Source organism: Urocitellus parryii, chromosome 9, assembly GCF_045843805.1.
Source record: "Urocitellus parryii isolate mUroPar1 chromosome 9, mUroPar1.hap1, whole genome shotgun sequence".
Taxonomy (NCBI): Eukaryota; Metazoa; Chordata; class Mammalia; order Rodentia; family Sciuridae; genus Urocitellus; species Urocitellus parryii.
The window spans coordinates 58110475-58133534 of record NC_135539.1 but is presented as its reverse complement, the minus strand read 5'-3'; the positions used below and the strand labels follow the sequence as shown (position 1 = coordinate 58133534).

General features: G+C 38.5%; 1 protein-coding gene across 1 annotated transcript in view; it reads left to right on the top strand.

The window, feature by feature from the left end:
- The window catches only part of Itga8 (integrin subunit alpha 8), a 169632-nt gene extending 157163 nt beyond the window's left edge, over positions 1-12469 (top strand). The window contains exons 28-30 of the mRNA XM_026408128.2: positions 314-415; positions 9372-9494; positions 11158-12469. Coding sequence (XP_026263913.2) covers positions 314-415; positions 9372-9494; positions 11158-11244 — 312 coding nt within the window. The 3' untranslated portion in view covers positions 11245-12469. The remainder of the gene's footprint in view (positions 1-313; positions 416-9371; positions 9495-11157) is intronic.
- The last annotated feature ends 10591 nt before the right edge of the window (positions 12470-23060 follow it).

Below are 23060 nucleotides of genomic sequence, written 5' to 3'. Positions count from 1 at the left end.
TGTGCATTTTTTAGGACCCTGATTTTCTGCTTCATATTAATCATATATACAAGTCTTTAATTAATAAGGTAAATTATCCTTAGAAATAGGAAATGCATGAATGGTCCACTGGGTGTTTGGATGGATGAATGGATGGATGGATGTTTGAATGGAGTTTTGGATGGATGGATGGATACATGAATGGATGGATGGGTGAATGGAAGGAAGGAAAAGGAAAAACAGTAAAAGAGACATTGAAAACAATTAAGTGGCTACCAACAGACCTTTAAATGCTTTACAGGAAATACACTTAAATAAATATTTTTACTTTCAGAGAAAAAATGATCCCTATGCTCTTGCATCCCTGGTGTCCTTTGAAGTTAAGAAGATGCCTTATAAAGATCAGCCAGCTAAACTCCCAGAAGGAAACATAGCAGTGAGTATCTTTCAAAAATACACGGGCACAAATTACATCATTAAAGTCATTTTTAATCACTGTTTAGGATGTGCTTGGTTTAAATGTTTACATTGAATTGAGAAAAGTTTCCCATTTTTACTTCACCTTTTTTTTTTAATTTCAGTCTGGAAATTTCCTAGTGCCTTTTGATCTGGTTTTTTAACTTCCAATATAAATTTCTACCTAAAAAATTGCAGTGTATTGCTAATAGTATTCATTATCTATTAATCAAGCCATTTTGTTTCAGAGAAAATCAGATAGCAATGATCATCATAATGAAATTGTACTTAGTCTTTAGTTGTAATGGCAGCAAGGTGAGTCTCGTTGGGGAGAGAAGAAACCCTTCCTTAGGGCAAGTTAGCCATGGCTAACTTGGCTACATGGCTTTAAGAGTCACTACTTCCTCTCTGTGCAAAGCCCATGATACCATGATTCTGACCTGGAAAGGAAAAAAAAAAAGCACACAATGAGCTTCAGTTGAATGAAATTTCCTTTTTTTAAAATAGGGCTTATTAAACATCACTGACACCCCAAATCTGTCACAGAACAACTTCTGACATCGTCAGAAATGTGGCAAAGGCTATATAGAAGGATGAAGGTGTGGGTGATAGGGGACCAGCAGGCACCATTACCAAAACTGTGACATTCAAGTTGTGAAGTTAGTCAGAAACCTCTGAAAAACAGACTGCTCTGAAATACAGTATTAAGATTTCAGCTTTCATCTCTTGATCATTTCATGGATACTTACAACCCCCAGATTGAACTCTTTGTTATACAAGGTGTGGTTGGCAGGCTGGAGCCTTGGCATCACCTGGGAGATGATTAGAAATACAGGAACTGGCCTCACTCCAGACCTGCTGAATCCCAATCTGCATTTTATCAGAATCATCAGTGGATCCATAAACACACTCAAGTTTGAGAAGCACTACGTTAGATGGTCCTATTGATATTTCTTTCTACCTGGGTCTTTATTTATTACTTAATTGTAATAGTTAATCTTTATCACCTAATCTACTTTTAGCAATTTAAATTAAACTGATCCATTGGTCAATGATCCAACTTTGACGAATGGATTAATGAAACAAAATCATCACTCCTGCAGCTTTAAAAATACATAAATATAAATATATATGTGCTAAGATTTCATCCCACATATCTGGACTAGGTAGACCTGAGGTGGGGTCCTGGTGCTGTGCTTTAAAAGCCTTGCAAGTAAAATTGATCAAATTGTGTTCTATGCTTGTATGGATATTTCACAATGAATCCCACTGTTGTGTGTAATTAATATACACCAATAAAAGAATTTTTAAAAGCCTTACAAGTGCAGATTGTGTAGTGGAACCAGAGTTAAGAACTTAAGCACAAGCAGGTCAGATCACCTAGAAGAAAGCCTAAGGCTTGCATGATAGAGCCACTCAGATTTGATCCTGGCTCTGCTTTGCTCCACTTAGGAAACCTTCGGGAAGTCACTTAACTTCCCTAAGGCTGTTAACCTCATCCACATGTTGGCATTATGAAGGCAATTTTTTAAATTATGTACATAAAGCTCTAATATTGTACGTGCAACAGGTAAATCTCAAGTCTCAATGAATGCTTCTAACATTCCTCAATGTCTTACTTTCTCAGTCAGCCCACGTTAATGATCATCAAGATTTGCACAAAGTATTTTGAAGCCAGCATGGCCACATCTTTCTTTGTTTAGATCACCTCTCTTTTTCTCATGACATATCTGCTAAAGCTTAGATTTATGTTCCACCTAGAAAACAGAGGCTTTGGGCTTTTAATATAGAATGTTCATCCAAAGAGGTTCAAAGGCTTATCGCTTGAAAGGAGATAAATCCAATCCCTTTTGTTTTCTCTGAGCACGTGTTCCATAACAGAAACACATGTTACAGTTGATTCCATCAACAGAATAGCATCTTTCTGTGCTGGCCACAGGTGATGGCCTGCTGTTCTCAACTCATCTCAAAAGATCCATGAAATGATCAAATGCATGCTTCCTCCAACCCGTCTCCGGTTACCATATTGCGAAGAAATAAAAGACTTATTATCTTATATAGATGATTTACCACACCATTTAGGTAAAGGTTATTGAAAAAACATTTAAGAATGGAAGAGCTTTCAAGTCTCCTGATATCAAACTGGAGATTTTGCCAGTACAGAGTTAGCTGTGCAATACAGGCAAATAGTTTTTCCATGGATTCAGTTGAGAGAAGAACTCTGGTTGGAGCTGGCAGACAATTTTTGCATCAACATCTTTTCAAAGATCTTGTTGTTCTCTCAAAAAGACCAGCAGAAGAGAATTGCTGTAAGGTAGTAAAATCCATTGGAATGGGTAGTTTTAGAATCATCAGAGTTCCAATCAGCCACTGGGAAAAGACTTTGTGATGAGACTACATACTTTGTTCTCATTTTCCCAGACATTTGTGCAGTATAGTTAGTTTGTACATCTTTCCAACATAGTCCTAATTCAGCCATTTCTTGAGCCTATGTAAGCTTTACATAGAGAAGAAACTAGCAATTTTCATCTTCTATTTGTATAATATCTGTGTTTATAACAAATGATGCCTTCATGCAGTGTGACATGTGCCCTGTTCACAGGTGAGGCAAAGGTTGTAGAAGTCAAAGGGAACGAGAGAACACTGAATCATTATAGCACAACAGAATAAAGATTACTACTTTATTACTGAACATTATTACTGAACACTATTTTGGTTTACCAATTGTTATGGTTTGACTATGAGGTGTCCCCCAAAAGCTCCTGTGCTAATGCATGAATGTTCAGAAGTGATGTGATTAGATTATGAAAGCAGTAGCCTAATCAGTTCACCCTAGTTTGAATGGACGAATTGGGCGGTTAACTGTGGGCAGGAGGGGTGTAGCTGGAGAAAGTGGGTCACTCAGGGTGTGCCCTGGAAGCTTTCATCCTTCCTATGGTTCCTTTGTGCCTCTCTCTTCTTACTGTCTGCCATGAGCTGAGTAATTTCCCTCTACCATGCCCTTCTGCCATGATGTTCTGCCTAGCCTTAGGCTTGCAGCAATGTAGTTGGCCCACCAAGGACCAAACCTTGAAACCAAGAGCCCAAATAAATTTTCCCTCCTCGAAGTTGTTCCTATCAGGTATGTTGGTCAAAGAGATTCAAGTCCAACAAAGACCCCAGTGAACCTTGACATTTGCATGCCGTGTCACTAATGCCCAATTCTATAATTTACATCTGGAAAAAGTATTTGTAGTGTAATTTCAAAGGGACTCATTATCAAATATTTTGTGAAAAAACCTTATTTCAAAATTCATATGTAAACTTTAGATCCATTTGATTTTAAGAATTGTTAGCAAAATTTCAACACCTGACAGTAGAATCCTAATATTAAATAATTGGTGTATAGACTTACGGCAGTGACTACTTACCTTGTAGGAGCAATTTAAATGCTGAAAATGAGGTCAGATCCACTTGGTGTTATTATTTTGTTCTAAATGGCACTGTAGGTAGGGTGGCTTGGTACATTTATTTAAAACATTCTTCTGACCCCACCAAAGTATGTTTATACAAGATTTTATGATACATAAATACAGATGTCAACATTAATTACATTTGCATATACAAGGAGTTTTTTTCTTCTATCTTGGTATTTTTTGTAAAAATATACAAAAACATATCATAAATGTCTGATAAAATGTAGACATTAAAAATTCATTTGTGGTCTTTCAACCATAATAAAAAAACAAGATTTATGACATGATGAAGGTAAGATTAAATTTTTTCCTATGTAAGATCACTTTAAGAAAATCCAAACCACTTATAATTTATGAATTCCACTTCCTAAACTTGCAGATAATAAGTGAATTGTTAAAATTGTATGCTATACTTTAAGTAACTACAAGTGGTCCAGTGTGGAAACTGCCAGTCATAGGTGGATATTGAGTTCCTGAAATGTGGCCAATGGGACTGAAGAACTGAACTTATAGCTTGATTTCACTTATACTCATTTAGATGTAAAATGAAAAACTGAAGCAAAATGAACTACTGCTTCCATTAAACATTGCTTCTTTTTTTAGGACTATATTTCCCTCTAACCATTGAAAATTTAGCCATTGTTATGTGTTACTGATGTATAGTGCACACTGGATTCAGAGACATTTTAAAAAAATAAAAAGAGTGTTAGATATCTTTTAAAATGTTTCTACCAATTACATATTTAAATGATAATAAGTTTATTGAAAATAGATAATAGTTAATACTTAGGGTTAAAATATATTAATGTCCCCAATTTCTTTTCACCCTTATGTGGCTTCTAGAAAATTGTAAATTATACATATGGCTCATTGGGAGGAAGCTATAGCCAAAAATAATAGAGAGCTTCAGAGAACACAGAGCGTCTAATAAATAATGTTTCAAACCAATGAAAGAGTCTTACTGTAAATCGTTGCTTAGTCATTAGAAGCCCTAAAAATCTTCTGTTTATTATCTGGTGGATCCTTCAATCCAAGATTCTTGTGGGCTTGTCAAGATGAGCTGTGAGACAAATATAAATATTAGAAATAACAAAGTTTTGGTATTTGTCAACATTTTACTTCCTGGATCAAGCTTCCCCCAAATTAGCCTGCAATTCCATAGTCCTGGCACATATTTAAATAAACCTTGGTCCTATAAAAGTGATCGATTCAACCCTTTCCTTTTAAGCTCACTGGCAGTTTAAGTCTCTAGTTTATTGACACAGTATTGAGTTTCAGGAAAAGCTATGTTTTGCTGGTTTCCACATGCAGGTGAAATACCCCCTTGCCATTGGCAGATTTAGAGACATGAATGTCACGGAACTCCCTAGTCACTGTCCTCCCAGAAGGATCTCTCTTTCCAAGACGTGTATGTGACTTTTGTAATTACGCATTACATTTGGCTCTTTCCAGGGACTGAGCCTCCACATTGCAAGTCTGCAGAACTGCTCTGGGTCACTGTTATTGATTTTCTGGATTTGCACTGCCCTTGGTGTAGTGACTTTATGAATATGCACCAAAAAGCCAAGAGAGGGCTGGGGCTGTAGCTCAGTGGCAGAGCAGAGTGCTTGCCTGCCTATCAAATGTGAGGCACTGGGTTTGCTCTTAGTACTATATAAAAATAAGCAAATAAAATAAAGGCATTCGGTCCATCTACAACTACAAAAAAAAAAAAAAAAAAAGCCTAGAGAAAATTCAGGCAGACACCAAGGTGAAGGAGGTCTCTACAGTTGCAGCCACCTGTAGACTGTGATTGGGCCATCTCAGTGCCATATGGCTGTCATATAGGCAGAGAGTGAGGAGGAAGAGTGCTGGCACAGAGAGACCCCCCAAGCTTGTCTTTGAATACTGTGTGTCCCATTCCCCTGATGAACTGCACAGGAATACATGTAGGCAATGTATAGACATGCTTCATCCTAATACTTGAGAGAACTCAGAGAAAAGGTATGAAGCGGTACTTTTTAAATGAACTTAATGTTACTGGAAGCAGACTGGCAACTATTTTGATAATGAGATTTTCAGATTTTGGAACTGAAAGGGAATTTCAAAATTTTGGATCATGACATAGTGATCATTTCCTCACAGACTGTTTTAAGGCCCTGCTGTCCAAATTTTGGGAAGTAAAAGTAAGCAAAAAGCCAGCAGGTTTTATAACTATCCCCATAAAGTAGTACCCTGCTTCAAGGGACTCTATTAAGCATATCTTGATCTATTTCATGTTTTATTTGTACATTTTCATCACTATTGCAAAATAAACCTTCAAAAGTCTTTATTAGCTCTTTGTAAGTGAACTTCCCTGCCTCTTTCTATAGATAGACCAGTTTTATAGACAATGCATCAAAGCCTGCTCTAGCCAAGTGGCAGAGGCACCTGGCATGCCATAACACTTCCTACTATTAGATGAACAATGTGAAGAGTCTATGCTCCTTATTTCATCTCCTTCAAAATTTCCTTAACTTACAAAGCTAGGATTGCTTCCTAAGTTTACCATGAAATAGTAGGAGATAACTTAAGATATTAATTAAGTGAATCAGGAAACTGAAGATTCTGAAGCATCTGTTGCTTTTCTTACCATGAATTTCCCTGTTAGCAAATCTGGCTCTTAACAATTTCCCTGTTAGCAAACTTGGCAAGTTCCAACACAGGCAAAAAACAACAACAATGAAAAAAATTTTTTTTTCTTGGTGGACTAGAACTTAGGGAGAAAAAACTTATTTTAAAAAATTACCAGAATTGTCCTTGGCTCCAGATTTCTCTCTCCTGGGTCATTGTAACTGGACTCTGAGCAGATGATCGCTACTGTTCCTTTCTTTTCCAAAATTCTGAAATTCTAATTACCAAAACTGTGTCAGTTTGCTTCCAGTAAAATTATGTTGAAATACTACTCCATGTCCTTTTCCAGAATACTGAAAATGTTAGGATTGAGCAGTGATTTCATGTGTATCATCAGATGTAACTAACCAAGGCAAAGAAACATAAAGAGAAATCATCTAGGTTCTGATATGCTCATGTAGTCACATACACACAAAGGATCATCTTAGAATAAATTACCGGAGCTGTAGAATCCAAGTGGCATTACAGCCATTTGGGGTACTTAAAATGCTTTTTTCCAATATGCGAACCATGTGTCTCATCCTTGAACAGTGGCAAGCAGCAGTTATGATGCCATCATTGGGATAGAATGTCACCCTTTCTTATTGATGAAATGGGGAAAATGCTAACAAGGAACATTAATAGGCAAAGGGAGAAAGTGTAGTGGTAAGTAGATTAAGGCCAGCCTTTTTCTTATTTAGAAGGTCTGTCAAGTCTCTGGCACTGCTGTCAATGTTGAGTGACTACTGATCTCCCTATTCTGTGGATTCCATTGTTTAATCTGGATAAAAATGATACCAGGGCTGTAGATCCCAGGACTATAGAATCAGTGAATTTGGGCATCACCATATCTGCATATAGGGGAAGTGAACTGAAAGGGGATGAGCAATTTAAAAACCAGGACAAGCTGAGAAGACCATCAGCAAGGTGCCCACATCTAGTTAAGAAGGCAGAACAGAAGAGGGAGCATGGTTAGGGCCCAATACTTGGGTTCAGGCTATGAAAATATCCAGACATTTCCTGCCAGGGCAAGTTCCATAGCCACCAACCTTAGTCATGATTGTATCCTCTCCTGATGAGTGGGTTGTAGAATTGTGGTCTAGAGTTCTTGGGCATGTTTCAGGATGTTTGGAATCATGATCCGTTCAACCAGCATACTTAAAACTAGGAACACACAGACCATTAGTGAAAGCCATGCTTCTTACTCTCCGTTAAAACCTGGCATGCCTATATTGGTGAGTAACATTTGAGTCCAATAATTTTTATTTTCTTTCCCAAAAGGTTTTAGTAGCATGGCCGGGTCTCTCCTTGCTTTTTCTGGGGGCAGGGAGCAGTCTGCAGCTTCCTTGCACAGATTCCCAGCACACAAGCAATAGAAGTGCTTCTTCCGTCCACTCTGGGAGGCAAGGATGGGTCATAGGTGTGGAGCATGCCATCCAGCTAGAAAGGTCTCATTTTCCTCCAAGCTCCTTCACAACAGTGGGGAATGAAATGGGATCCAATCTCCAGATGCTTATTTCAATTTTGCACCCAAAATTGGATTTAGCATTGAAGGGGCTCCAACACATCAAGACGACATTTACTTTGCTCACTGCCACATCAACCTAGATAACATCAGAGATTCTCCAAAGGACAATGGTATTTACTTGAGAATAGAACAGCAGTGCAATGGAAATGTGCAAGCTGTAGTAAACAGTAAGCGTATTTAAAGAGGTTGCAGCAAGGCAAAATGTTTAAAGGCAAAAACTGGGAGGATTATATAAAATAGGGTGAAATGATAATCCTGAACCACAGAGTCTTTAAATAAGCTAGAAGAAAACAATTTTACAAAGCTGTTTGGCCGGCAAGTATCTGTGCAATTTTAGACTGGCATCCCCTTTGTTACTAAATAAATTAAGCTGAAAAGGGGGTCAGCAGGTGTTCAAATCTAGTTAGAAATCATCAAGAAGGTTAGAATTCATCTAATCTAATCTGATCATTTTACAGATGATACAATTGAGTCCCAGAAGAACTAAGCAATTTCCACCACTAACAATTGCCAGTCATGGGACTCTTTAGATTCTGTGCTCTATCAGTGAAGGAGACCCCAGTATTTGAAACCCAATTTAAAGTTCTTTCTTTCCACCTTGTTGGTTACTGGTCTGCAGCAACACACGACTAAATTAGTCAGGGTCACTCCAAGTGAATTGGGCTAGCTAATAAATAATCACAGGCACAGAAAGTAACTTTTTCTTGGGGTTCAGAGATAGCTCCTCTGCCTCAGTTCCCACTAGGGAAGTGGGAGGGGCAGATGAAGCATGTCTGAAACCATCCTATTTATTGAGGGGAGCTGTTCATACAACATCCCACCCAAAAAAGGTAAGGGGTAGTATTACAAAGGAACAAGAAGGCAGCCCACTCCATTGGGTAACACCCACTCCCAAAGCCTCACTCCCCTGCTTAGTGGAGATGGGGATCCACCTGCTTCCACACAGGGAAGCCAGTCTCCACATTTCCATCCCTCAAAGCTAGGGGGCGCTCAGCTACTATATGGCAGCTCCCAACACTGGTCCACTTCTCCCTGTCGGAGTCCACACCCTCTATCCCCCCACCCCTTGCCCATGACAAGTCAATCAGTCATGAAGCATCTATCATTAAGACTTTCACCCCATATGCCCAGACTTGGACATATGCTTGTTTTTTCAAGTCCGTGTTCAAATGCTTAATCTCACAAATCTCTCCTTAAAACGATTTCAGTTATTATATGGATCTGTTCAGAACTATCCTCAGTGTTATACAAGCAATTGCCGCCTTATTTCACCAAAGCATTTTTTCAAAGCTCAAAGCTTATTTGCTTTATTTTCATTTCAGATTAAGACCTCAGTTATTTGGGCAACCCCAAATGTATCCTTCTCCATCCCACTGTGGGTCATAATACTAGCAATACTTCTTGGATTGTTGGTTCTGGCCATTTTAACCTTAGCTTTATGGAAGGTAAGTTGATTTCCTTTATTTTTACTTTTGAACTGCAGAAGTCACTCTGCAGATATTGATAGAAAGATATTATTAGGGATTTTAAAAGATAATGCTAAAGGCATCATTTAGAGGTTTTGAAAGATATAAAGGATATAAAGGGAAAATTGTGTTTTATTTGCTTTAACATACTTGATTTGTTTGTGTGGCTCATATTTAAGAAAAAAGGGGGTATTTGTTGTTGGTTTTATCTTGAGATTTCTTGTGAATAAAAATATAGAAACTTAGGCTTTATTAACTAGGTAGGACCTGTGATATTCTGTCCAATATTCTTGGAGTGATAATGTTATTATGAAATTTCATTGACCAAGATCTTAAGCTTCTTATTGACATTGTACTATCAGTAATCCTTTGAGGGTTTTTTTTTTCTAAGCAATGCACTGATGCAATTAAAATGTCAGTTCTAATTTTTTATTTTGATTAATTAAGCCAAATGGATCATGCATAATGCATATCATAAGGTGCTTGAACTTGTTTTTTAATCTTGCCAAGTAATTTGTCTTTATTGGGATCCATAACTTATTCTGTAATGTGTTATACTGAGGTTTATTCTAAAAGTCTGCAATGGGAATTTAATGCTGGCCCCAAAACATGTACAACTGCCAAGTCCTACAGAGCTTTCCATTCCAAAAGAGAAACAATGCAATGATTACATGACTATAAGCTAATTCAGTCACATCTTAGTTAATCACTATTGTTGTGGTTCCCTAAAAAACATTGCGTATTTTTATTTTGAAACAATTTGTAGCATGCTTAACAGACCCATAAACTGAAAGAGCTTTGGCTCCAGTGAAAGAATGGTTTTTCTAATCATTATCACCTATTATGTGCCATCCTGAGCCCACATAGGCAATGGAACATATTTAGAAATGACTTTTGTATTATTCTGCTATTTTTATAACTTTATTTCCAATAAATATAAAGTACAATCCAAAGTACCAAATGACAGAGCATTCTGCTAACAAAACAAAAAAAGCTCATGTTGGGCTTCCAATACAAGAAACAATAAATAAGAATTGAGGTTCCCAATTCCTAGGAAAAGATATATCCTCCTTGGTGAAATTCAGGAGGAAGAAGATTCTACAATCATCTCTTCCCAAGTTAATCTATGTAAAGTCACTAAAATGCCTAAAAAACAAATCAGCTCTCCCTCTATGTACTGCATGTCCCACCCAGTGCTGAGGGATATGTAGCACACTTTCTTCCTTTAATCCACCCCATGGCCACCTACAGAATTCTTCAGGAGATCATGTCCCTTTTGTGGTCAACAATTAGCACTGTTGCTGACTCAGCAAAGATGCAGAAAAGCAGATAGGGCATCCTTGGGACACACTGCTGTAATCCCAGGAGAATATCCAACAATCATGAGTGGTTGATATAAAACAAGTACTTTCTACCACTACTACCCAAACACTCTGCCCTCCTGCCCACCTTGACCCATGCCATAAACTCTCTCCAGGTAAACAACATGCTACCTTCTCCTCTTAATTTGGAGAACTGGGCAGATTATATTCATACGGCCCCAAGTTCCTTAGGAAATACATAAAGTGAAAATTCTTCAAATGAGGGAACTCCACAGGTTCCCCAAATGGCTTGATTTTATACCCTGTTTTTCTTTTCGTAGTGCGGGTTCTTTGACAGAGCAAGACCTCCTCAGGATGATATGGCTGACAGGGAACAGCTGACCAGTGACAAAACTCCTGAGGCATGACAAGGAAAAGCAATGACCAAAAACCCAAACACTGATCCTGTTCAAAGAAAAGAAAGGACATAAGGGCTAAATAAAGGCTTTCCTGTACCTGCCAGTGACCTAGGAAATGTAGGGCCCCTGAGATTATCACCTCATCTGCTCCACACTTTAGGAAAGTTTCTATAGAGCCCGGAAAACCTTCTGGAACCAGGAGATGCCTACACTGTAGAAGCAATCAGCATCATGGAAGATTTCTTTTGCTTTCCTCATTCCATATTTGACAGACATTTTGAAATGGTTCAAATGGGAATGAGAATTCAAGTTGTTGTCCAGGTCAATCCAACTTGAGTTGCAAAGTCGAAATGTCAGAATCACTATAGAATTGGGGTGAACTAAGACTGAACTGTACAACACTACTGTATCCAATGGAATATCTGACATCTCCCTATGGAAAAGAAACATTTTGAATGAAGTGATGGCTCAGGGAGATACGCAATAGTTGTCGGTACTGTGAAAGTACTTTTGAAATGACAAAGATCATTCTGTAAGCGGGGAGAAATTTTTATTTATTTATTTTCCATTTCTCTAAGTTCAGATTCTGGTTGTCTAGAGGATTTGGAAATTAAGATTTGGTTAGCTAGTTTTCTGAATCGCTCACCTCTTTTCCTCCCATGATAACCACTTTGTGCAGTAACATTAACAGACCATATTAAGAAAAAGCAAATTGATATTAGAAGTTTGTTTTATTTAATATTTTCCTGCCTCATACCAGAAATCACTACTATTCACACTCTCTGAAACTCACAGCTGCTTCATTTAGCCTAACAAAAATGTTGGCATTTTTATTTCCTTTCATATATATATATATTTTTTTTTTTAAATATTTCCACTCACTTAGTTGATACATGATTTTCGAGGTACTCATCACACTATGTGGTGTTTTAAAGTAATGGTAAAATTTCTAGAGTCCATTAATAAAAAAGAAATTTAACAATATGGATAAACATAATTTTTAATAGCTATAACAAGCAACACCAATATTTACCTTAGGATTAAATACCTGTTTTCCCTGCTATACTTCATGCTTGTATACACAGAGAAAACATGTTGAAGACAAATAGGATGGAAACATATAAGTTATATAGATGTGAGACACACCTAGAAAACTAATTCCTAAAGATTTTATTTAAAGTTGCTTATTCCAACTTTATTATTCATCTTTTGCTAATCTTTATAGTATATAACCTTGGAGGATAATCTTTTATTTAAGCTATTTTCCCATCATCTTTAATTTAACCATCAATACTTTTGTTTAAAACACTTGTAAATAATCCATAATCATGTGTAATATTATCATTTTGAAATAAGATTGGCTAGCCAAATTCATAGTCTGCACAATTTTGTATACTTTTTTGTATACTTTTTATAATAATGGGAAACATTATTATTAACTATGAAGAAATGCTGAACAAATTTTTATGTGCAATACTTTATAGACCTATGTATCTAAGGCATGTTTACACTGGCATTAGTTTTTTTAATTAATATCCTGAATATTAAATATGATAGAACAAGCTGACTATAATCCTCAAGTTTACAAAGCAGTTGGAAAAAAATTGTGTCCCAATTTCAACAATCACACTTTATTTGAAAAATGAGCCAAACTCACAGACACTAAATTTTATGTTGTGCATTAACCTGGAGAGAAGCCATTTGGCTACAGCTGCAGAACCTCATTGGAAAGCAGACGAAAGGCACATGGAAAAACACATTGTTGCAGTTCATCTTCTTTTTGCTTGTGAATTAAATCCTGTCCTGGTAGCTATTTCATGTCTGTCAGGAGCTGAAGCCAAGCTCTCAGTCTGTGCGGCTGATGGTAAAGAAGCATGATGCGTGCCTCTAAGAGACTGAGGATTCCCACACCAGCCTCTGGGGGTCTTTGGTGTTCAACCTTTAGGTAGAACTGGTTTTACAGATTGCCGACCATCTGTCATCTATAAGATGTGGCCTAAGGGAAGCCAGGAAACTCTCTCTCCCCCAGATAATGGCCTGACTTTTGTCGTAACTGACTTGTGACCAACAAAAATTAGCCTTGGGACTTTTGGTCAGAGACCTGACAAAGTGCACCCTTTGCCTTGAAGAAACTTAAAGCCAAACATAGGGAACTGCATAGATAGTGCATGCAGACACTTGAGAAAACTAGAGGTGCCCGGAATGGGACTCAGAACAGAGTAAGGCATGAGAACTTCAAAGGCCAACCATAGCTTCTACAGTCACAGCCGGGAGGACACTGCTGCCAGTAGGCACTGTGGGGGAGCATCCTATGCACAAAGTCCCTCAGAACCTCAGAACGTGGAAGCAAGTGGAGGGAGGGAGGAGAGTAAGGTCAGGTGAGCCTTCCAGTCATGGGTTCTTTCGCACTCCCTCTGCATGGAGAGCACCCTGGCTGCACTGAGGAGATAATGCCTACAGCTTTGCCTATTTCTTTCCTAAGTCCCAATGCCCTGTGCTCCTCTTAGAACCTATTTGTATTTCTCTTCAAAGAATTCCCTTTTCCAATTCTTGCAGCTGGTTTTTAAGATATGGGAAAATGGCCAAATTAAGTTTTATAAACTTGGAGATTTTTTTATGCAGTAAACGAATAACAAATAACTAGTTACCACTAAAACCCCACTCTTAAAACTCAAATATTGTTTTATTTAAATACATTTGTAGATATCTGTGAAGAATTTTCAGGTACCTAATTTACCTTGTCGTTAATAAAACTAAAATTAAAGACATGATGGAATATTTGTGTTTCATTTTATGCACAACATACAGCTTTGCTATAATAGCCAGAAATAAAAAAAATCATTCTTATACCTTTATTCTTTTAAAATCTTTTAACATTGGAAGAAATTTAAAGCAAAACTACCTGCTCCTTGGGATGATGAAGTTTCTACTTAGATTGTGGACATGGTTGTTCAACTCTGTGAGTATGTAAAAACTATTGAATTATACACTTTAAGTGGGTAAATTTATGCTGTGTGAATTATATCTGAATAAAGAGATTAAATATTTTTAAGTCGCTCCTAATATTTCCACCTTTAAACAACTGATTTCTTTACATTGCCTTTTACATTTTGTCCACATGCACATCTTAGCTCCTTTTTCTTCTTATTTCCCTTGTACCTTTGACCAACATCATTTCTTCTCCTATCCTCCAATAGCATTTTGTAAATGACTTCACCTTTCCATCTGTTTACATGACCATATTCCATCTGAACTAAGCCTCAATGAAGAAGAAATTATATCTTCTCATCTGTGTTTTGTAAACCAAGCAACAACACCTACCATATATATAAACGATGCTCAAGAATTCTCCTAGAATAAATGAATTAATGTATTCTGTGTGCATAGTAATAATCATGGTGACATGCATTTTGAAATCCACTTCCATGACTAAGCACCAGAGTACACACAAATGTGTATACATCCTCCTGTTTACAAGGCCCATACAATGCTATTACCAGTTGAGCATCCTTAATCCAAGTATCTCAAGTCTGAAATGCTCCAAAATCTAAAACCTTTTGAGCAGTGACATGATGCCACAAGTGGAAAATTCCACACCTGACTTCTTGCAATGTGTCACAGTCAAAACACAGGTGAACTAAAAGTATTGTATAAAATTGCCTTCAGGCTCCGTGTATAAGCATATATGAAACATAAATGAATTTCATGTTCAGACAGGTCTCACCCCAAGATCTCTCATCATGTATGTATGAATATTCCAAAATCCAAAATATTTCTGGTGACAAGCATCTTGGATAAGAGATGATCGACTCATATAATAGTTTCCCAATGTTCTATTCAACTAGCAAACCACATTTATTTAACCATCTCCCTCTTGTTGGGAATAACCGTTCACAGCTTTATACATTAAGAATAGCATCAAACTGAATACTATCATATGTGGGGCATTCTTTTTTTATTTCACTGAATGAAGTTTCAAGGAGGGGGAGTGCTTAGTGAAAGTATATAAAGATGTTTATAGCTCCTGATCACACGTTGCTCTTAAGAAGACCATATCAATTTGCATCAACTTAAACACATCATTTTCTTCACAATTCTGTCATCATTATTTAAATGGTTTGGTGATAGTTTTTGGATTTTATTTTTATTTATATTTCACTAAAATTCGGTGAATTTAATGCACATGTTTAATATTGAGTTCTGATATATATCAGCCACTCAATTTATTGGCTACATATCACAAGACATTTATATACTTGCCATTTCTCTCGCTGACATTCTGAATCTCAACAAGAACCTACTTCTGAGTACTTTCCCTGTAGCTCAGAGCAAGCAGTTGGATGAATCCTTCACTTCATATGGTATGTCACTTGCCCTTCAAAACTTAGACATATCTAAAAGCTGATGGTGGTCCAGAGGTACTTGTGTATCTAGGAGGAAGATATGCTAAACCAAATCTGAAAAAGGGGAATATGGGTGCCAAAGATCAAGATGGAAGCGCCCAACCCAATAAAAACTAGTCTCTTCAGGGTTAGACTTGCCTGAGGCACACACAGAAGGATCCATCCTGAGTCAGCCCCACTGGTTAAAGCCTGCACATATTCACAGTGAGCAAGAAGAGGAACTCTTTTTCATGATACTAAAATACTTTGTACATATAAGGTGAAACTCCGCCATCTCAACAAATTCTATGGATATCCTTGCTCCTTTCCTCCATTTTATGTGTGAACGTTCACTTTACTGCACTAATACCTTCTAAACATTGAGTTGGGATTTGGTTTCCTAGACAGGGAAAAATGAGAAAAGGCTTAGTCCTCACAGAATTCTCTGGCAAGGTAGAATTCCCTTACAAGGTACACATTTCCTCCGTGAAATTTACAGCACCTGTTCAGTTTAACCCTATAGAAAGATCTCTCTGGTGCTCTCAGGAAGAGCATAAACATGAAAACCTTGGTCTGATATCTATGATTGCTAAGTCAGTGACTCCCTAGAGTCTAATGTTCTTTTTTCAAAACAGAAGATATTGATTTCTTTAGCATGAGGATTTTAAAACATTTAAAATTTAGGCTCATTTGAAAGCTCAGTAAAACCCTAATTCTCCCAGCAATGCTTAGTTCAGTGGTGAGTTCAGAATGGCCAGTGTACATGAGGTACAACTTGGCTTGCCATTTTTAAATTTCTCCACCCCACCCGCAAAATACCATCTGCCTGACACACTGCCTTTGAAATTGTTTATGAGCAAGTTCTCTGTTATTTATGATTGTTGGACAAAATCCATATGGAAATGTAGCCTGATACTAGGGCCTCTTGACAATAAAAAGTCTTGAATTTAACTTCTATTGGCGCCATGATATGACACAGTAGGAATGTTCTTAATATCTCCATGCCGTTGCTTATTTTGATTGTGCGTTGTGTTATAGAAACAACCAGGTCATCAACAAATTATTCTGCTCTCCAACTGTTAGATGGAATTCTTTTTTAAGTAGTAACAGTGGACCTCCCTCGTTTCAAAGTTTTAGATTTCACCTTTTATTCACTTAATTGACTGTAGGGTACAGACATATTTACAATTTTTACTTCCCCAAGGATTTTTAATTTTAAAAACACTCCATATTTTTCCTATGTTTTGGTTTCCTAAGTCTACCATGAACTGAATGGCTTAAAACAACAGAAAGTTACTGTCTTACAGTCCTAAAGGCCAGAAATCCAAGACCAAGGTGTTGATAGGGTGTTGAGGAAGCACCTAAGTGCTCCTAGCTACTGGTAGCCTCAGGTGTCCCTTGGCTAGTGTCTGCCCCTCACCAATACCATCTCTTCCCAGGGAAATCTCCCTGCGTGTCCTCAGCCTCTTCCCTCTGTGTCTTGTCCATGTTTCCTCTCTTTATAGACACTGGCCATATTGAATTACGGTCCACCCTACTGTTCTCATTTTAACTTGATTACCTGTATAAAGATGATCCTTCTGAATTGGATTGTATTCTGAAATACTGAGGGTTAAACACCACATTAAATATAACATCCTCCTTCAAATGTATCTATCCTATAAGATAGTTTGAAAAAAAAAATGAACCCAAGATGGAAAAGCACATTCACATTAAGGATAAGCTGGATTTAAAGAGAATCGCTTTACATCAAACCTTTGATTTTGACTCATCCAGGAGAAATGCAAGCTTTGTTAAGTGCATAAAAGATTTACAAATATTTATTTGTTTTTCATTCACTTGCTGCCACCATACACAAAGGTGGTTAAGATGATTGCATTTTTTTGTATCATTTCCTCATGTCTTCTACTTTGCTCTGCAAGTCCTTTCTACCAGTACATGGCATTCTCGCTGCATGAGAATATTGTGAAAGGAAGACCTGTGGCTTCCTCATATGTTTATTTCCATTCTCTGCTTTTTTTTTCCCTTTGAAATAATCATCATATTCTCATGGACAATAAGGATAAATGTGAGTTTTGTGATTATTCTAGTTTGGATGCTGAATGTCCCCCAAAAGTCCACATGCTAAATATTGGGTCCCCAGGTTGGCACTATTGGGAAATGCTGGAACCCTTGGGAGTTGAGGCCTAGTGGAAGTTATTTGGTCACTAGAGGCATGCCTCTGAACAGGATTTGGGGACCCTGATATCATCCTCTTTCTTGCTTCTTGGCTTATGATGTAAGTGGTTTTGCTCCCCCTATACCCCCCAATATTACCATCTACACACCCCCACCAGAGGTCCAAGGCAATGGAGTCACCTTATCATAGATTAGAACCACCAAGACTATGAGCTAATTAAGGCGTTTCTTTTATAAATTAATAAACTCAGGGATTTCTTTTTTTACAGCACCAGAAATATAACTTACACAATGACTGAACAGATTCCTCCCTGGTTGGAAACAAAAGGCACTGATTATTGAGTCAGTAGAAAGTGGAAGGGAATTTCCTTCCTTGAAGCTGAAGAGTTTAGTATCTACACTGTTCATTAACACAGAAAAGGCGTTGTTTAAATCTGTAATGATACAGACCTGAGAACAATAGCTATCATAAGGAATGACAGAAAATAAAACACGTGCCATTCTCTGGGCACGTGTTGTATGTGACACCCAGCCACACACCTGTGATAGGAAAGAGTTTACCAAACAAATGAAGGCAGATCCTTTGGTGCCACAGATGGGCGAGAAAGGTGCTGATCCACAGATGCCCATCTGATCTCACAGATTGGGCAATAGGCTATAGTCAGGGTTGGCAGATGATTAAGCTCAGCTTGCCTGGCTTCCACTCCATCTTCTGGACGTCTTCCTTCCCAGTCCTTATCAGGGAATTTCCATCAATCTGCATGCAGGAGATGGCTCCAGTTCCAGGTGGAAAGCATGGAGCATCTCCCTTAGCTACTTGCCTCACAGCCCACACTCAGATGCAGAAGTTTGAGCCCAGGAGCCACAGGCTTCTGCTCTACTGGCCAGATTTCATCACTGAAAGTAAAGAAACAAGAATAAGGGGCATCTCTGCATATCATGCAAAGAGATCTGGGGTTGTTCAACTCAGAGAAGAGAATGTCTAGGGAGAAATACTGACCACAAGTATCTGAGGAACCGCTATGAGGAAGAGATCGTAAAAGTAGAGATTAGTTGGGGATGGAATAATAAAAGCAATAATGCAGACAATAAAACTGGAAATGCATTATGCATGCACTCTGTGACAGGCCTTCTACTCAGTGCTTTACAAGCATTTTCCATTTACTCCTCACCACAACCATGTGAGGCAGACAGCGTCGAAGAAAAATTATTCTGACCCCTGTTAAAAGGTAAGGCAGATCATTCAGGACCATGGCAATCCGTGTTGGGACCACTGCAATGGGGTTTTGCAGTAGGGGCAGGAGACTGGACTGAACCACAAACACAACAAGGAAAAGTAGGAATTTATAGCCAAGAAGCAGAGTAGAAGGCAGAGGATGGAAAATTACTAAAAGGATACATCAAGGCAAAGGGGGATTCTGACTAAGGGGTCATCCAGGGTGATGGGATATTGCCTGGGAGAGAATGGGGGCGAGAAATTTACAGACATGGAGAGAAAGAATTCTTTAGCAGGATTCTTGCCAATACTGGACTCTATAAGGGCAGAGCTCAAAGTCCCAGTTCAGCTCAAGTTGAGTAGCAGGCTCAGGGGAACCTGACTGCAGTCTAGTCAAGGGGAGAGGGAATTAACCTTGTTGTACCAATGAATCCAGGTCTAGGGACAGTGAGTGCCTGGCCAGTTTACACCATAGTTAGTGGCAGATTGGACATTCAAATCCAGATTTGCCTAATTTGGGACCAAGATCACACAATCCACCATGGCAACTGTATTCCATGCTGGAAGAAGAGAAGGAACCTTGGAAACAATGGGGGCTAAATGGGTTTTCCTGCCCTAGAGGATCTTTTTAAACGCTTGGAACAATGAGAGCATAAAAAGCTGAGAGCTCAGATCTGTGAAGGGTTTCTAGATACAAAAGTACAGAACTGAATCCTTCTTTCAGCTTACAAAGAGTTGGGAATTAGAACATCAGAACTTGTGTCCGCTTAAACTTTTCAGAAGTCAACTTAGATTCAGGCATGTGGTTAAACAATCCCAATATCCTTTGACTCCTAAACAGTTTGGTGAATGCTATTTTAACTTTCAAGATTCTTGGAGAGAGAGAAAGAAAGAGAGAGAGAGAGAGAGATTGATTCTGCTTCAGGTCATTTACCAACATTGGAGCTGATCCCCAAGGCCACAGGGATTTCAAGGATTTGAGAACAGTATATTTTATTATATAAATTTCCTTATATGAAAAATCCACTTGTTAAAAGTCTAAATGGCAGAATGAACTTAATTTGTCAAATCAAAAGATGTGAAACTTGTCTGTTTCAATTGAGAATGTCACATAAATGTCTGCCGTGGTCTCAAACAATTGCCATCTGTCTATGACCTCATTTTCTAGAAGATCAATCTTTCATTTTCATCTTTTGGGAACTAGAAGTAATGAAAGATTAAGCCTGGCAATTAGAATTGCAATGTCATCCTCAACCTTGGAGGTTCTGCTAACTGAATCCAAATCAATCTCTGTCCATAAGTAATTCACGTTGGGTGAGGTTGCAATGCTATGCATTTTTTAAACCAAAATGCTATCTGTAGAATAGAAATATTCTTACTCTCTCCTAACTCACTCCCCTGTGGGCCACAAATGGGGAGAAAACCAGGGACCTTACCTGCTTGAACTCTGAATCAAGGAAAGGTAATGATGTTATGTTGCCTGGTGTGATATGAAATCATCTTGGGACCAACAGCATTTCATTTGAGGTGGGTAGAAAAGAGAAAAATCCAGAAAGTATTTTTCTTTCTCTTTATGTGTTTGTACTATGCTGCCTTCAAAAACTAATATTATTCCTTGGAGACAGGAATGATGTATTTGAAGGGTATTCGTGTGTGCATGTAAGACAAAGTGAGAGAATTCTGCCACACACACTTGTGGAGAAACCTCAAATGGAGCAGCCAATGGAAAGTCAAAAGCTACAATAAAGAATCTTAAGAACATTCTACTAGCCTAAAAGACATGGGAAAACAGTCTTTGGAGAAAGATGGACTCTCCTCTATAGAGAGGTCTGGTGAGAGGGAAGCAAGTTTCCCTCTGTGCAGATGAGATTTGCAGAACAGAGGTTAGAAAAAGAGAAGGTTTATACAGTGACAGAGCTGAGAACATGAAAGCATTGAAGAAGAGAGATCCCTCTACAGATCTTCATCTCATGGTGTTCCACACGGACAGTGGGAAAGTAATACTTAGTGTGACATCAATAACTTATTCCTCCAACATTGCATTGCTGGTGAACCCATACCAAGGGAGTTTGCTGTGCCTTTCAATGGTAGACTCAATGGCCCCAATTCTTCGCTTTTCCCTGTAACTATTCCCTTTACCACATGGCTTCACTGCTCCATCAGTCAAAGTCCACCTGTCATTCCTCAACTCTTGTGTGTTAGCTTTCCATCAGCCTGACTGAAATACTTGACAAGGACAATTTAAAGGAGAAAATGTTTCTTTGGGCTCATAGTTTTTAGAGGTTCAATCCACAATCATTTGTTACCATGGCTGTTAAGGTTTGAATGTGAGTAGTCACCCAAAAGCTCATGTGTGCAACAATGCAAGAAGGCTTAGAGGGCTGGGAATGTGGCTCAGGCGGTAGCGCGCTCGTCTGGCATGCATGCTGCCCGGGTTCGATCCTCAGCACCACATACCAACAAAGATGTTGTGTCTGCTGAGAACTAAAAAATAAAATATTAAAAATTCTCTCTCTCTCTCTCCTCTCTCACTCTCTCTTTAAAAAAAAAAAAAGAAGAAGAAGAAGAAGGCTTAGAGGTGAAATGACTGTGTTATGAGAGCTTTAGCCCCATGAGTGAATTAATCCCCTGATGGGATTAACTGGATGGTAACTGAAAGTTAGTAGGATGTGACAGGAGGAGGTGGGACATTGGGGACATACCTTTGGGGCATACATTTTGTATCTGGCAAAAGGTTTTTCTCTCTCTCTGCTGCCTGATCAGCATGTGAGATTCTTCCCTTCACCACATTCTTCCACCATGATGTTCTACCTCACGTCAAGCCCTGAGGAATGAGCTGTCTAGGGACTGAGACCTCTGAAACTGTGAGCCCCTTAATGAACTTTTCTTCCCCTAAAATATTTCTGGTCAGGTCTTTTAGTCACAGTAGCAAAAAAGAAAAAAAAGAAAAAAAAAAAGCTGACTAAAGCAATGATTCTGGTCCCAAGATGAAGCATCATGGCCAAAGGGTATGACCACGGACAGCTACTCAGCTCTTGGCAGCCAGGAAGCAGAGGGAAAAGGGGAGGGGAAGATGAACCCTTCCAGAACTTGCACCCAGTGACTCACCTCCTCCAACCATGCTCACCAGCCTACAGTCACCACCTACTTGGTCCATTCAAACTAGGATGGATTGATAAGGTTACAGCTCTCATAATGTAATCATTTCACTTCCTGCATTAACACGGGAGCTTTTTGTTATAATAAACCATAACACCTTGCTTCTGAGTTCAGCCAGCTGACATGCCCTGGTCAATGGGATCTGAGCAAATGGGGAGCAAACATGTTGGAAGCACACATGCACAATAAATCTTGATCATCTTCATTTTAAACATAACCAAAGAAACACATGCCAGGTGAGACTCCTTATCCCAGGTGGAGAATGAGATAAACAAGGAGCAGAACCAGCTCCACCCAAACCCAGTAGATTAGAGAATCCCCTGCCAACTCCTAGAAATTTATATACAGAAAAAGATGTACATCTTGCCTGAGAAGGAAGAGCAGAAGTTCAACATTAAAGTCCACTCTTTACCATCATGCTATGTGATTCCTCTGGAGGATACATGTGCAGGGGAATTAAAGGGATGCCCTGGAATCTCACCTTAGGCAGACAGAGAGGCATCCTACTGAGGTGGCCATAGCCAGAAACACCCAGATAATGATTGGGTCCATGATGATCTGGAAGCAGGAAAGATATTTCCTCTCAGCCCCCATTCACCCACACATTCATTCCTATGCAGGCTCTTGAGATAATCATAACAAAATTCCCCTAGTGTCCTTACAAGAGAGTCTCCTTATAGAAAAAAGAAAGGAACAGGAGAAGTCCTTCCTGGGATGCATACATCCTGTTTGGAGTACAATGGAGAGTGTGTGTGTGTGTGTATGTGTGTGTGTGTGTGTGTGTGTGTGTGTGTGTGTGGTGTGTATTGAATATTTTAAAATTTTTGTGGTAAGGGTATATGTATATAGGGATTTCTCACATCCAGTTATGTCTTTCAAAGCTTCTTGCC